This window comes from Podarcis erhardii (assembly GCF_964252035.2).
Source record: "Podarcis erhardii genome assembly, chromosome: 7".
NCBI lineage: Eukaryota > Metazoa > Chordata > Lepidosauria > Squamata > Lacertidae > Podarcis > Podarcis erhardii.
Genome location: NC_138511.1, coordinates 79,173,847 through 79,190,358, shown reverse-complemented (window position 1 = coordinate 79,190,358; position 16,512 = coordinate 79,173,847). Strand labels below are relative to the sequence as shown.

The 16,512-nt window shown below is 41.3% G+C and overlaps 1 protein-coding gene across 4 annotated transcripts in view; it reads right to left on the bottom strand.

The window, feature by feature from the left end:
* Positions 1–16,512, bottom strand: part of LOC309346004 (phospholipase A2 inhibitor and Ly6/PLAUR domain-containing protein-like) — a 184,402-nt gene that overhangs the window by 104,789 nt on the left and 63,101 nt on the right. The window contains exon 1 of one of the 4 annotated variants that reach the window (XM_081869622.1): positions 559–639. The exons of the other annotated variants lie outside the window; for them this stretch is intronic. Coding sequence (XP_081725748.1) covers positions 559–610 — 52 coding nt within the window. The 5' untranslated portion in view covers positions 611–639. Of the gene's footprint in view, positions 1–558; positions 640–16,512 lie in introns of those variants that run through there. 4 annotated transcript variants of the gene reach the window in all.

Below are 16,512 nucleotides of genomic sequence, written 5' to 3'. Positions count from 1 at the left end.
TGGCCATACTTTGTTTTCTCCCCTTTCCTTTCCTAAGCAACTTTTACTCTCCATTCCAATGGAATTACTATTCTGTCCTATTTTCTAAGTCCTATTTTCTCCCCCTCTCCCACTGAAGAAAAGATTGTTCACCTTCTTAGCACTTTCCCTGCATTTTGAAATCATATCCAACATTTTCATCTGACCATCTCTTGCCTTTGCACATCCCCCATCTGTTTCCACAACTAACCATGTGTCTGTCTCATGTGTGTGTGTGTGTGTGTGTGTGTGTGTAAACACAGAAACATATATAGACACACACACACACACACACACACACACACACAAACACCAACAAACACAACACACACACAGAGAGAGAGGGAGATCCTTGATTTGTGTGTTTTGCTGGAACTCAATAAAAATAAACTCATGACTTGACTCTCCCCTACTTTCTCTTGGTAACCCAGGAGTCCTTGCTCTCTATGGTGTTGATCTACACTCCTAACTCCCCTTCCCTCCCAAGCAGCAAGTTCTCTTCAGTGTCCTCTAAAGGTAATTTAATGTTCCCCATCTTACCTGGAGAAAGCAGGGCCAAGAGGAGGCATGCTCTCAGGAGTGCCTTCATCATTCTAGAAAGATTAGGAGACTCAGAACAGAGATGGATCAACAAGGATATTTATGCAGGTAGAGGCTTGCCTGGAGAGACTAATAGGCCATGGATTCATGTCGGAGGCAACACTTGGGAACAAATAGTTCAATGAGGTCTGGAAATGGGGAATGTTTGTTCATTACAAAGATAAAGAGGGACATATTGAAATTCAAAGCTCACTGTTGGAATTGTCTAAATTAATTCTCTATAATCTCATTACTTGTTAATAGACACCTCTCAGATTTATTCCTAATAATAATAATAATAATAATAATAATATTTTTACCCCACCCATTTGACTGGGTCACCCCTGCCGCTCTGGGTGGCTTCAAGTATATACAAAAATATTCTTCTTCTTCTTTGGCGATCACTTGAAGCCGAGTAAGATTGTCTTCCATAAACACGGTTTTAACAATGAGTCCATAAGTGACTGTGGAGGCCAGTTCTGGACCCACACGTCATATCACTGTGGGGACATTGGTTCCCGGGCAGGAGTTGATCACGGTGTGGATTTGCCAAGCGTGTCTTCCTCTTAGCATGTTTCTCCATTGCGTCCTGAGTTCAAGTGTCTTCAAAGCCCACGACACCTTTGGTAAAGGCTGTTCTCCAACTGGAGCGCTCGCAGGCCAGTATTTCCTAGTTGTCTGTGTTTATACTACATTATTTTAGATTTGCCTTGAAACAGTCTTTTAACCTCTTTGTTGACCACCAGCATTACACTTTCCATTTTTAAGTTTGGGAAAGGGTAGTTGCTTTGGAAGACAATAATCAGGCATCCCCAAAACATGAGCAGTCCAACAAAGCTGAAGAATCATTGTTTCAACACTGGTGATCTTTGCTCCATCCAGTACACTGATATTGTTTTGCCTGTCTTCCCAAGTGATGTGTAAGATTTTTCGGAGACACCATTGATGGAATCTTTCGAGAACTTGGAGATAGCATTTGTAAGTAGTCCATGTTTCACAAGCATACTGTAAGGTTGGTAGTACAATGGCTTTGTAAACAAGCATTTTGGTTTCCCTGCGAATGTCCTGGTCCTCAAACACTCTACACTTCAATCAGGAGAAAGCCGCACTTGCAGAGCTCAGGCGATGCTGGATTTTGGCATCAATGTTGACCCTTGTGGAAAGGTAACTGCCCAGGTAGGAGAAGTTGTATTCTAAAGGTTCTATAGTTACTTATCTAATTGACATCTGATGGGAGGTCATTCCACAGTGTGGGCACCACCACCAAAAGGTTTCTCTGCCTGGTTCCCTCTAAACTCACTTCTCAAATTGAGAGAACTGCCAGAAGGCCCTGAGAGCTATGTCTCAGTGTCTGGGCTGAGTAACGGTGATGGAGACTCTACTTCAGAAAAAGCTTGGATATTAGATTCATATGGAATGGGCTGTGGGTGCACATGGATGCAATGGAGGCATTATCCAGTAAAACTGATCCTCCTGTCTTGGCTGTGGTATGTTTTTGTACATCTTTGAGAGCTATGATGGGGTTAAATACCATCTCTATTGCATTTTTAACATGTTTTCTTTAGTGTTATAACACGCCGTAAACTTCATAGTTGTTTTCCAGAGGTTTTCCCACTCATTCAGCACTATAGGGCGTCCAATATCTTGAGCCCATCTAATCATAACTGCCTTAACCTCCTCCTCCTTGAATTCCCAGTCAAGGAGGAGTCGGTACATCTTTGATATTATCTTCATATTATTATTCACTATTTCCTTCTCAAATTTAGAGGGTTCGATAGCAAATCAATTCTTCTCATCCTATTTAAATGTCTCATAGAGTTGATGATATCCCAGCCAGCCTGAGAGCCTATCTTTAATTTCCTCATATTCTCTAAATTTAATTTGATTTTCTTCTTCTATCAGTAATGAGTTATACATTAGCCAGCTTCTGCTCATATTTTTCTTCTTTACGGCCTTTGCCTCTAATGGAGATATCCAACGAAGGGTTTTAGGTTTCATCAATCTTTTATATTTTTCCCAAACCCTAAATAGAGCATTTCTTACTATATGGTCAGTAAAACTTTTATGTACTTTAGATTTATCATAATTTAAATATGCATGCCAACCGAAACTTCTAAATCTAATAGCTCGTTATTTTTAAGATGACCCCAGTCTGTTATCCAAGAAAAGCAGACTGCTTCATAATATGATTTTAGGTCAGACATGCCAAAAAAACACCCTTTCTTTAAGGTCAATAAGAAGTGTGTGCTTTGTTATTGGTCTGTTTCCAGACCAAATGAATTTAGATATTTCCCTCTGCCAGTTTTTAATGCAGCTTGTTTTCCCTATAACTGGAATGGCTTGAAACAAAACAAAAAAAAGCATCTTTGGTAAAATATTTAATTTAACAGCCGAAATACGTCCCACAAAAGATAATTTTAATTTACTCCAAATTTCCATATTCCTTTTAACTTTAGACCATGCCTTAATGTAATTATCTTCATAAAGATTAATATTTTTTGTGTTAACCATATTCCCAACAAATTTATTTTTTGGCAGACCTTTAGTTGTGTTATCCTTTCAATTTCATCTTTTTCCAGTTGGGAGAGATTTTTTGCCATTAATTTTGTTTTGGATTTGTTCAGTTTAAACCCCAATACCTTCCCAAAGTTGTTAATTATTTCCAAGGTTTTAATAAGACTCTCTCTGGGATTTTCGGTTGTGATGTTAAGGTCATCTGCAAATGCCCATAATTTATATATAAAAATATATAAATTTATATTCTCCCCGGCCGCATGATTCAGAATAACATCAGAAATATTAGAAATGTGTTAGAATATTTGGAACTACGAATTGACAAACCAGCTCACTGTTGGAATTGTCTATGATCTCATTAGTTGTTGATAGACACTTCTCAGATTTCTTTTTTTCATATAGATAATTTACAATGCAAATGCAGAAGGCACTCAAGAAAGGAAGTGAGAGCAAAATAAGAAAGGGCAAAACCCAGAAGCCACCTACAAAATAGCCCCTCAAAATTGCCTCCATCTAAGGATTCCTCTCCTCTTAATAATGATAACAATTTTAATATTTTTACCCCACCCAACTGACTGGGTCACCCCAGCCATTCTGGGTGGCTTCCAGAATATACAGAAACATAATAAAACATCAAACATTAAAAATCTCCCTATACAGGGTTGCCTTCAGAGTCTTCTAAAGATTCTATAGTTACTTATCTCCTTGACATCTAATGGGAGATCACTCCACAGTGTGGGCACCACTACCAAGAAGTCCCTCTGCCTGGTTTTATAAGGCTATACAGTGGTACCTCTGGTTACGTACTTAATTCGTTCCAGAGGTCCGTTCTTAACCTGAAACTGTTCTTAACCTGAAGCACCACTCTAGCTAATGGAACCACCCGCTGCTGCTGTGCCACCACCACACGATTTCTGTTCTCATCCTGAAGCAAAGTTCTTAACCCGAGGTACTATTTCTGGGTTAGAGGAGTCTGTAACCTGAAGCGTATGTAACCTGAAGCGTATGTAACCCAAGGTGCCACTGTATCTACATAGCAATTTTAAAGCAGGAACTCCTTAAAGAATCCTAAAAGGTTTTGGATAGTGAGAATACAGATGATTGTCTGTTTGCAAACGAGGGAGCTGCAGCAAATATTGGTACAGGGCAGAAGGGAAGGTGTCAACTCTCCCTGGTAGGAATACTGCAGGACAATGGACAGCAACTTGTTCTAAGAAGACTGAAAAGTCTATTGAGATCATATGACTGTGTCCATCATTAAAGCAGAACAACTAATTTAGTGCTATGGTTGTTCTGCTGCAAGGACTGTGTGCTTGAATGGCTTGTGATAATAATCCTAAATCTCTTCCCACAACGGCTAACAATGCCAACCATATTCTTCAGTGCCAGACTGTAGCCCTCATTTGCTACAGACTGCTAAGAGAAGGAGGGGCAATATGGCGCCGAGGTAAGACGCGCTTACCGGTGCTCTTCAGACTTCTTTTAATCTTCTTTTAATCTTTTATATTTTATCTTAACTGACCCAGTCAGTTTTTGAAGCATTTTATAATTTCTGCAGCTGCATGCTATGGCAACTCTCTGAGAGATTTGGCCCTGCTCCAGACTGCTGCAGACTGCTCCTTGTTTCTCTCTTATCAGCGGGCCGGCCTCGGCTGCTAAAAGGGATGAGAACACCATTATCTTAATTGGAGAGAGGGCTTAAGAGGAAGAGGCTGTGTGGTGTTTAAATCCTGGATAAGACATCGTTTGTGCCCAGGCTGCTGTCATAGAGGGCTGAGAGAGGCCAGTGGAGTCAGGACAATTGGCACCCTACCCCCTAGACATCTTGAGGCTGTCACATTTCAATACTTCCCTTGTGAGAAGCTTCAGCAAACTGGGTGCGAGGTATCCATGAAAGACTGATATTGTAAGTGAATTTTACCGTAGTGGAGAGGAAAACTTCACTATTAGTATCCATCCAAGGAGCTTTCACCCACGGTGCCATCTTCTGGTGGTCTTAACTATCTTATTTGTGTGTCAAGTGTTATGTTATTTTAAGAATCGTATAATCCCTGGCCTGGGGAAAGTATGGGTCAGAACAAACGCTTGAGAGACTTTGACGAGCCCCTATCATCCCCTAAACCAAAACTATCAAGGTTGGTGCCACACCGGAATAGAGGAGGGAGTGACCATGCCGAGCATTGCTTTGCGGTGGAAACCCAAAATCGCTTCCTACCTCTAATTGATTTAGAATCCACTCCAATTCTGATGACTCAAAATTTTTCAAAAGTAAAGCCTGTAAAGGAGAATACGAAAGAAAAACTCTCATCACAGGAAGATGGTTTAACATCTGATATGGGGGAGTTCCCCAGTTGTGAGCAGTTACACTTAGTAATTAAGACCCATCACTGTATTTTTAAAAAACTGGATGAGGTATCTTCACAATTATCCAATACCCTGCTGAAAGTCGAAAAACTTGAATCAACAACACAATCTTCAGTTTGTGAGGTCAAAAACTTATTGCCTCACCCCAATTCAGATAAAATAAAGAAGACTAAAATTAAATATATCTTAAATTCCCAATTGAATAATCAGATATTAACTCTGCAACCCAAGAAAAGTTGCCTTTCTGTCAGGTCGGAAATAGGAAGATGGTCAACGCTAGAAGGGGCTAAAGACTGTTTAAGCAAACTTTTAAAAATTAAGAAACACCAGATTGACCTATATGCTGTGATGCCCCTGTTCCGGCAGACCAATTTCTTGAAGGTGATACTTGCGTTCCACTCTGAAAAGATACCATCTTTAGGCGGAAAACACTTTTGACCATGGCCGACATCGTAGCAACGAGGGTTTTTGCAGATAGCAAGATCAAACCCCTTCTAAATAGGTGCCCTGGCGGTGAGGACAATAGGACAAGAGACTCTGCCTTACTCCAATATACTGTCAGGCCCCACTGCGATGACTCTGCAGCGTGCCATTCCCGACCAAACTTGATACCCTCTCAAACAGCCATATATGAGGACGAAAATCTGCAGACTGCCCTTGATGAAAGGGAACTTATTGATTCGTTCAGAGCCCTCCCACCGAAAGAACAGTCGGTGATGATGCAAAGATTTGACACGCTTAAATCTCAGCTTTTGCAAGTCCAACACAGAGGGGAAGATACTAACGATGTTTCAAATAACCCCACTTGGGCTCACCGGACAGAAGTGGTTGACCTTCTTCAGCTCAGCCCCACTCTGAAAACAAAAACCATCCTGCAAGACTCAAATCTTCAAGTTGTTTCTGCCCCTTGCGCTATATCACGAGACGACCAGGCTCTGCCATCCTCACTTAACCTCCATCTACTTTCATTGACCAAGACACCTAAGGACGAAATTCTGATTTCCCTGCTTGACTCAAATCCCTCTTTAACTCACTCATCTATGCCAGAGCTAGAATCTTCTCCAGTTTCTTTTTCTTTTTTTTTAATAAATATTTATTAAGGTTTTTAAATATAAATGCACACATAATAAACAATCTTACTTCTATCACAACAATTTCATCACTTCTTTGGACTCCCTCACGTCTCCCGCTCCCATTTACATCGTTAAAAATTTTTTCCAAACAAATTATCAACTTGTTTACAATCTCATGTCCACTCATTCAAATATAATCTAGCACTTCTTCCAAAAAATTTTATATTTTCTTTAGTCTCACTTATCATCAAATTTAAATCTAGTTTAGTGGTGACCAGTTTTTTATAATCTAGCATCCTTCTTAACATTCAACCAAATTACAATGTTTTTGTAGATACATCTTGAATTTCTCCCAGTCTTCCTCCATCTTCTCTTCTCCCAGATCACGGATTCTGCCGGTCATCTCGGCCAGTTGCATATAGTCCATCAGCTGCATCTGCCACTCTTCCAGTGTGGGTAGATCTTGAGTTTTCCAGTTTTTTGCGATGAGAATCCTTGCTGCCGTTGTTGCATACATGAAAAATGTTCGATCCTTCTTTAACACCTTCTGGCCGACAATACCCAGAAGGAAGGCCTCTGGTTTCTTTGTGAAGGTATACTTAAATACCTTTTTCAGCTCATTATATATCATTTCCCAGAAGACCTTCACCTTAGGGCATGTCCACCAGAGGTGAAAGAATGTTCCTTCATTTTCTTTACATTTCCAACATTTATTATCAAACGAATGGTATATTTTGGCAAATTTAACTGGGGTCATGTACCATCTATATATCATTTTCATAACATTTTCCTTCAGAGCATTACATGCGGTGAAGTTCAGCCCAGTGGTCCACAACCTTTCCCAGTCCTCAAACATAATGTTATGCCCAATGTCCTGTGCCCATTTTATCATAGCCGATTTAACCATTTCGTCTTGTGTATTCCATTTTAGCAGCAAGTTATACATTCTAGATAGTACCTTGGTCTTTGGTTCTAACAATTCTGTTTCTAACTTCGATTTCTCCACCTGGAACCCTAACTTTTTGTCATTTTTAAAAACTTCTTTAATCTGAGCATAATGTAACCAGTCTCGCACCTTATCCTTCATTTTCTGAATCTTCTCCAGTTTCGACCAGATATAGAAGTAGTCCACAAGTGATGCCCCCGAGAGAGTCTTCCGCAATTCCCGCCACCGTGATGTCCCCTCAATTACCTTCTTCAAAGGAAAATGCGAACGTTACACTTCGGGACCCGCCGTCGGAAACGATTGAAGACCCGATGGGACGCATCAATAAAATCATCCTAATGTCTGATGATACATCTGCCAGAGGGTTTCCTCCGACGGACTTAATTTCTCCCTCCCTGGGTATTTCTCTGTCAAGTTGTACAAAGAATTTTGAAATGAAGAGACTTCCTGTTCAGGGATCTACTTTTAGTAGATCAACCACGGTGTTCCAACAGTCGAACCAAATTGTTAAAAATTTTAATTTGGAGGGCTCCTCACAGTTACCATCTTCCCAAAGTAAAATAACTGATTTTTTTTGTTACATCTTCCGTCCTTTCCAGAGAGTCCGCCCCTCCGCCGTTTTGACTGTTAAAAGAACAACACAGAAGTCCCCAGCTAGCAGTCCTAAGTTGGAACATTGCTGGCTGGAAAAGGAAAGGATTAGATTCCGAATTTCTGTCCTATATAAATTCTTTTCAGATGATCCTTTTGCAAGAAACATGGGAAGAAGATAAAATAGATATAAATGGTTTTGAACTGATATCACTTCCAGCTAGTCCCTCCCAGAAAGGTGGCTGGTCCAGAGGTGGTCTTGCAATCGCCATATCGCTTAAAATGAGTGCTAAACTCTCGCTAGTTCAGACTTTTCCTCCTTTTGCTTTTACATGTCTGATTTCAAGCGAAAAATTCTCACTATTAGTCACCAATGTTTATCTTCCTCCAGGTGGTCTTATATCAGACCTCCATTATAGATGGGATTCTCTGGAAGATCATTTATTGGCATGCTATGTTATGTACCCTAATATTCCATCGATAATGGGTGGTGACTTTAATGCACGTACAGCCGCCAACTGGGATGGGATAATTAAGGCCAAGTGGTGGGTATCTCCCCCCTGCCCAAAATCTGATTTAATCTCTTTTACATCAAGAAGATCTAAGGATAACAGAGTGAATGAGGCGGGAATCCTTCTTTATCAATTGGCCATTCGTATGAATTTGAACATTTTGAATGGCAACTGCCCTCCGGACGTGCCAGGAAATTCACTCATTTGGGCACAACATCAAACAGTGTCCTAGACTACCTTCTAGTTTCAGAAGACCTATTTTCAAACTTCTTTTATTTTACAATCCAGTGACCACCTACCTCTAGCGGCCAAGCTAACGCTTGGCTGGCACCCGGTTAGCGGTTCACACCCAATCCATGTAGGTTTAAATGCCGCAGCTCAAGTAAGAGGCATTAAATGGTCTATGAAACAGGCCCAAAAATTTGCAGAATTCTTCCAGAGGAATATCTCCGAATCCCTTATTGTTTCAGTGGCGGAGTTGTCTGAACCAAATAAGATACTGGAGTGGTTCTCCCACTTCTCTGTAGATTTAACTAGCTTCTTTACGATGCCGGCACACCTGGTTAACCGAGATCAATCCAGGTTCGGTGCACCTTGGTTTGATTCCAAATGTAAGCAAGCTAGACTCTCTCTCTGTTGTATCTACAACAGATATAAATCTTCTGGAGCGGAAACTCTTCCCCCAGAGTACTTGCAGGCCAAAATTGCTTACAAACAGGCACAGAAGTCAGCCAAGCATGAGTGGCAGCTAAGACGTTGGCAAGCGCTGATTGCTGCCTCTAAGCTTCGCAGCTCTCGTGGTTTTTGGAATTTAATCAACAAAAGATTGAGGAAATACCCATTGACGGTTATACCAGCCCCGACATGGGAACAATTTCTAAGAAAATATTTCTCCCAGACAGATATCTCTAACATTCATTCTGATACTCTTTCAAGTCACTTGCCCATATGGCCAGATACTGACCTGGAGGAAATAGTAGATTTAATTGCTAAACTGAACACTGATAAAGCCCCAGGGCCCGATCTGATCCCGGCGGAAGCTATTAAACAACACCCAGCATGGTGGGCCAAAATTCTTGCAAAAATCTTTGATGCAATCAATGCCACGGGCCAGATACCTAGATCATGGAAGGAGTCCATCATAATTCCTATATATAAAAAAGGACCACCAGAGGACCCAGGAAACTATCGTAATATTAGTTTATTATCAATCATCGGGAAAATCTATACACGCTTCCCACTAACCAGACTAACCCAATGGGCCGAAGATTCCAATCTGATAGGCCATGAACAGGCCGGGTTTAGACCAAATCGCGCTTCTATTGACCATGCAATAATTCTATATCATTTGGCGCGGAAGTATTCTTCCCCCACTCATGGTCTTCTATGTGCCGCTTTTATAGACCTGAAGGTGGCTTTTGATGGTATCTCTAGAGAGCTGTTATGGGAAAAACTGGCAACGTGGGGCATAGATAAAAGGCTGTTGTGGCTTATGATTAAATTACATGAAGGGAAGGCCGCTAGGGTGAGGTTAACACCTGAGGGTGATCTCACAAACTCTGTACCAATAAATAAGGGGGTACGACAAGGGTGTATCCTTGCCCCCTATCTCTTTAACCTCTATATTAGTGACATGAGAACTCCCCTAGCTGAGGCCCAAACCACCATTCATGCACCCAGGCTTGCAGACTATCGCTGCCCCTTATTATTGTACACTGACGATGCTGTGATCCTCTCATAGTCAAGAATCGGTTTGAGGAGGGCCCTTAAGATCTTTGCGCTATATTGTCAAACAAATTTACTTACTATTAACCATTCCAAATCTAAAGTCTTAATTTTTTTCCAGGAGTCGTAAACTGTATAGGTGGGAACTCGAGGGGAAGCCAATTGAACAAGTCTACAAATTTCAATATCTAGGAATTTACTTCCAGTATAATATGGGATGGAAAGCGCATATCACATATCTACAAAATAAGGTTAAAGCCCTTATCTACGCTCTATTACGCTTCTTCTTTACTGAGGGGGCTATGCATGTTCCATCCGCCTTAAAAGTTTATAGTGCAAAAGTGGTTGCAACTATGGCCTATGTGGTCCCTTTATTGGGCGCCTTTGTAAACCTCATGCCTCTGGTGACATTGCAAAATCTTTTTCTCAGACGCCTTTTGAAATTACCCTCCTGTGTAAGCAACTCTGCCATTCGCTTAGAACTTAAGACCCCCTCCTTAGAGATTCTGATGTGGAGACATGCCTTTAATTATTGGCTGTCCCTTTGGCATAAATTGCCAAATTACCATCTTATTCAGTGCCTTTGGAGAGATGAATTCACCAGCCCATGGGCAACAAAAATCCATTCTAACCTGTTGTCTTATGGAATCATCAAACAAAGATTGGAGGAGGTTGATTTGCAACAAAATCTTACTACAGGTGGAAGTACATGTCCTCCGATAAATCAGGGCATTACATCTATGTCCCAGATACCTTGATATCTGTCTACCTTATCGGTTGCGTCACATAGATTGGCATTTGTTAGAGCCAGATTTAATGTGTTCCCCTCAAATGTGCTGAGCAATAGATTTTCTAACGGTAAAACCTCAGTTTTATGCGCATGTGACAACAAATCAATAGAATCCCTTTATCATATCTTGATTAATTGCCCTTTATACACTGTTCCCCGATCAAGGATTCTGAGTTCAACCATTCTGGAAATTGTTGCGAAACCACCTGAATTACATCTAGCGTATCTACTCCAGGACATTGACTCTTATAGAACATTACAGGTTGCCAGATTCCTGATTTCAGTTCTTTCATATAAAAGACTTCATGGAATGCTGCATGACTATTAAAAATCTAGTAAACTCTATGCAACATCTTTATCTTCAAGGCCATAATACGGTACATCCAGAGATTGTAAGTAATGTGAAGGAGATTATGCGTTGAAATATTTTAGTTGATATTTTAGAATGTAAAATGCTATTTTATTTATTGATTTGTTTTACCTTGTGGGCTTATAGCCGAATAAAGTATTATCTATCTATCTATCTATCTATCTATCTATCTATCTACAGACTGCTAATACTATCACATCCAAGGTCTATGTGAAGTTGCTGGGTCCTTGAGGGATAAAGGTATATTCTGAGCCAGTGCCTCTGTCTTTCCTCTTACTTGATGTGGGGTCTTACTGAGTTCAAAAGAGCAATATTCTTTTTCTGCTCTCTTCTGATCTTCCAGGCCACTAATCAAAGTGCAATGAAAGCCTCAAGGTACTGCTCAGGTGACTGCTCAGCTGGCAAAGCTAGACATACCTCAGAGCTGTTGAAAGGTGCCAGGGACACACTGGTAGGCACTGAATGGAATACAGTGACTCCAAGATAATTACTGAGAGCTAATTAAATTATCTTACAAAACACCGACACTCCTTGTTCTAATTGTGTCAGATTGTTGGGACAGGGAAAGATACTTTGACTGAGCTGATCTGTTTGGTGATGACTGTCCTTAGCCACATTGTCTTGAATTAAATCCAGCTACATCGTTGTTTATACCTGCTTCAAATCCCATCTTCCATTTTCAAAAGATAAGAAAAACCCTGAAGTACAGAAGAATCCTTCTTGGAGCAGCTGTTCAGATATCCATGGGTGCAGGACTATCATGGCAGGAGGGCAGTAGCATATGTTCCACCAGGGCGCAAAGATTCGCCCAGCACCCCCCCAAAAAAAATAATAATAATTGGGGGGTGAGCTAGAAGGTGTTGAGATTTTTTTAAGGGGTGCAAGTCTAAGTTTTACAGAGGGGAACAGCAAAAACCGCTAACATGGAAAAATAAAAAGCGGGAGCGATAGCTCCATCTTCCGTTTTTGTGATCTTGCGAAAATGGAAGACACCACTAGGGGGTGCTACCAGATACATTTATTCTGCAGCTCTTCTGAAAAATAGACCGGCATGACCAGTTTGCGGTCGACCGGTTGGACATCCCTGAGGTAAATAGCTAAGAGCTTAGGCAGCTTCAGCGGCAGGCGCCTGACGCCCCCCAGAATTCAGCACCCGGGTGCCCCGCACCCCTTCCACCCCCAGGTAAAGACGGCTCTGAGTAATCCACTCTAACTGTGCAGGTGTGGCAGCAGTGCCCCTGGGCCCTCATGCCTCTTTCCCCATCTGGCAGACTAGCAGTGGCTCTGGCTGTGCCCTTTTTTTGCTCTTAATGATATGTCAGCCCTAACTGGAGGCTTTTAACTATCTCCTTCTTCTCTTTTTATTGCTCTTGGATGCAGAGCAATAGCCTCATTTCATGCTCATACCACCAACAAAGGCATTTTTTAGCCACACAGCACAGAAGGCACAGAAGACATTCTGCTTTATGCTGTCTATCTTGAGGTGGGCTTCTCTTTGCTTCATTATTTATGTTATGCCTACTTAGCAATGCAACTCCTTCCTTCATAGGCAAAGGTGCTTCTCAAGTTTCCACCCCATCCCTCGCCAATACATATATTTGGCTGGAAAAATTGGAGGTGGCGTAGGGATTTCAGCACACTCCTAGGCACTGTTGTTGGAAGTAGTAACCATTTATTTCAAAGGGATTACAGTGCAATTCTATATCTGTCTACATAGATGTAAATGCCACTGATTTCAATGGGTCTTACTCCCAGATAATAATAATAATAATAATAATAATAATAATAATAATAATAATAATTTCATTTATACCCTGCCCTTCCTGGCCAGGGCCAGGTTCAGGGTGGCTAACACCAAATAGAAATTCCACTAAAAAGTAATAGGGGGGAAAACAAAAAACAAAAAAAAATTAATTAAAATACAACTTAAAATACAGCTTAAAATGCAGCCTCATTTTAGTAGTAGCCCATAAATCAAGACCATAAAGGGAGGAAAAATCAAATATTCACTCAAGCCAGCTATCCATGCTGGTCCTACATGGGCCAGCAAAAAAGCCAAGGGAAAATTTATATACCAAAGCCCATATAAGGGTTCAGAGTGAGTCCAAGCCAAAGGCCAGGTGGAACAGCTCCATCTTGCAGGCCCTGCAGAAAGATGTCAAATCCCGCAGGACCCTGGTCTCTTGTGACAGAGTGTTCCACCAAGTCGGAACTTTTGCAGCCTTTTCAGCCCTCGCCCTAATTGAGACCAATCTAACCTTGAGGCTCGGACCTCCAAAGTGTTGTTATTTATGGACCTTAAGGTCCTCCACGGGACATACCAGGAGAGGCGGTCCCATAGGTACAAGGGTCCTAGGCTGCATAGGGCTTTAAAGGTCAAAACCAGCACCTTAAACCTGACCCTGTACTCCACTGGGGAGCCAGTGCAGCTGGCAAAGCACTAGATGAATGTGATCCTGCCGTAAGGAGCCTCGCCGTGGCATTCTGCACCCGCTGGAGTTTCTGGGTCAGCTTTAAGGGCAGCCCCGCGTAGATAAGTGTGTGCAGTTCTTTATTACAACTTCTCCAATGTATACTTAGGAGTTTTGTTTCCTCTGGCACTTCCCTCTGCCTCCCCTGCCTCACACTCTTGATTCCTACCAATACAGTCACTCTTTAAGAATCCTCTCTCTTAGAAACTACCACCCACAAACACACACAAAGTTTGCTGCCAAATGAAATTATAGTTGCAATCTATTTGGTCCTCACCTGTATCTTAAACTCAATCCAAGAAACCAACCTTCACTGAGTTGGTGTAGCATTTCCTGTTCCAAGAGTTTCATGTAAATGTTGAATAGCACTGAAAACAGGACAGAATCCTGAGGTCAATTGTCACAGTCCAATGGCTAAGGCTTTGAAAAGGAGTCCTCTCAGTTGCGTCCTTTTGAGGCCAAGTCTATCCAACTCCCTCATCCATTCCACATAAAGCTTGGTTTCCAGACCCTTTATCGTTTTAGTTTCCCTCCTCTGCACACGGTCCAGCTTCTAAATATCTTTCTTAGATTGCAGAGCCCGAAACTGGGCACAGCATTCCAGGTGTGGAATGAGAAAGTCAGAATAGAGCAGTACCATTAGTTCCCTTGATCTGGACACTATAAAAATCATTATAGCATAGTATACTTAAAAGGAAACAAAAAGTATACACTTTAAGTCAATGCACTCAACGTGGGGCTACCTTTGAAGGTGTCTCAGAAACTACAACTAATCCAGAATGCGGCAGCTAGACTGGTGACTGGGAGTGGCCACCTAGACCTCATAACACTGGTCCTGAAAGCCATACTTTGGCTCCCAATATATTTCTGAGCACAAGTCAAAGTATTGGTGCTGACGTTTAAAGCCCAAAACAGCCTTGGCCCAGTATACATAAAGTAGTGTCTCCATCCCCATCATCCAGCCCGGACACTGAGGTCCAGCTCTGAGGGCCTTCTGGTGGTTCCCTCCCTATGAGACGTGAGGTTACAGGGAACCAGGCAGAGGGGCTTCTCAGTAGTGGTGCCCACCCTGTGGAATGCCTTCCCATCAGATATCAGACTTTTAGAAGACATCTGAAGGCAGCCCTGTTTAGGGACCTTTTTAATGTTTGATGTTTTATTTTGTTTTAATATTCTGTTGGGAGCTGCCCAGAGTGGCTGGGGGAACCCAGCCAGCTGGGTGGAGTATAAATTATTATTGTTATTGTTATTGTTATTGTTATTGTTATTGTTATTGTTATTGTTATTGTTATTGTTATTGTTATTGTTATTGTTATTGTTATTGTTGTTGTTGTTGTTGTTATTGTTATTGTTATTGTTATTATTCACCGCCAGGACCACAAACTCCAAGGCCTTAGTAAATGACTAATGTGAATATTTCTTTTTCTTTTTCAGATTTCATTCATAGGAGTGACTTCACTTTCCAAGGATGTTGAACAACAGATTTTTTTTGGAAAGAGTTGGAATTGGAGCAATAGTGCTCTTTTCCAATAGAAATACTATTATAATGCTTCACAAATCTCACATTGACGGGTAATTATGTTTCAGCATAAACCTCCTCCTTGTGAAATGGGATGCAGGACACAGAGAAAAGAGTGCTGTATTCGTGTGCTTCATTATGCTTATTATGATAAATATAAATGATTGTGGCAAATCAAAAGTTGGTTCTAAAATATTTATCCTTCAAATCAATAGTTTGGAATGGGGAATAATGGTATTTCCTTATATAAAGCATCAGTGTTGTTGTTTTTTAATGGAAAACAACAGGCAAGCAGAGATTTGACAGAACACATCTGTCGACTAAGTGAAATGATAAAGAGTCAGAACAGGTGGTGGAAGAGACTGGCTGGGCCTAACAATGTTTGTATGTTCAGGTATCTTAGCTTGGTTAAAACAAGGGGCTTGCCCAACCATTGCAATGCTCCCACACCTCTGTATTGTTTAGCCTGAGCATTAGTTGAAAGCAGCTGTGCAAAGGAGAATCATATACTCAGGAAGGCCCACATAAAGCCAGATTGATCAAAAGCAAAGGAGGAATGAACCTATGGAAAAAGATGCTGACTTGGAGGGATTAATGGTCAAGGAAAGGTGCCCAACGATTCCAACTGGGGAGGACTGGTCCAGTGAGGAGCAGGAAATTATGGAAATAGAGAGTGCATGCTTTCCCAGAAATCCTATATTTTTATATTGTAACACAAAGCTCTTCTTTTCATATTGGATTCAATCTTTTCAAGGAACTCTGTGGGAAACAGCCAGGTGCCTCTTCCAGTTCAACCACACTTACACAGTCAAGAAACAGGTTCTTTTAATAAATGTGTTCCTCCCTCGGGCTTTATGGTAAAACTGAGCTGGAAACAACCTAATCCTAATGAGGCACAAAGTAATCAACAATTGGCATGTCACACATTTGCTCTTCCCAGAAATCAGGTGAACCTGGAACCTGCTTACATCCATCAGGCCATTCAAGTTTGCACTGTCAGATTTGTAGCTTTTCAGTATGTTTTGTTTTTACTGTAGTCA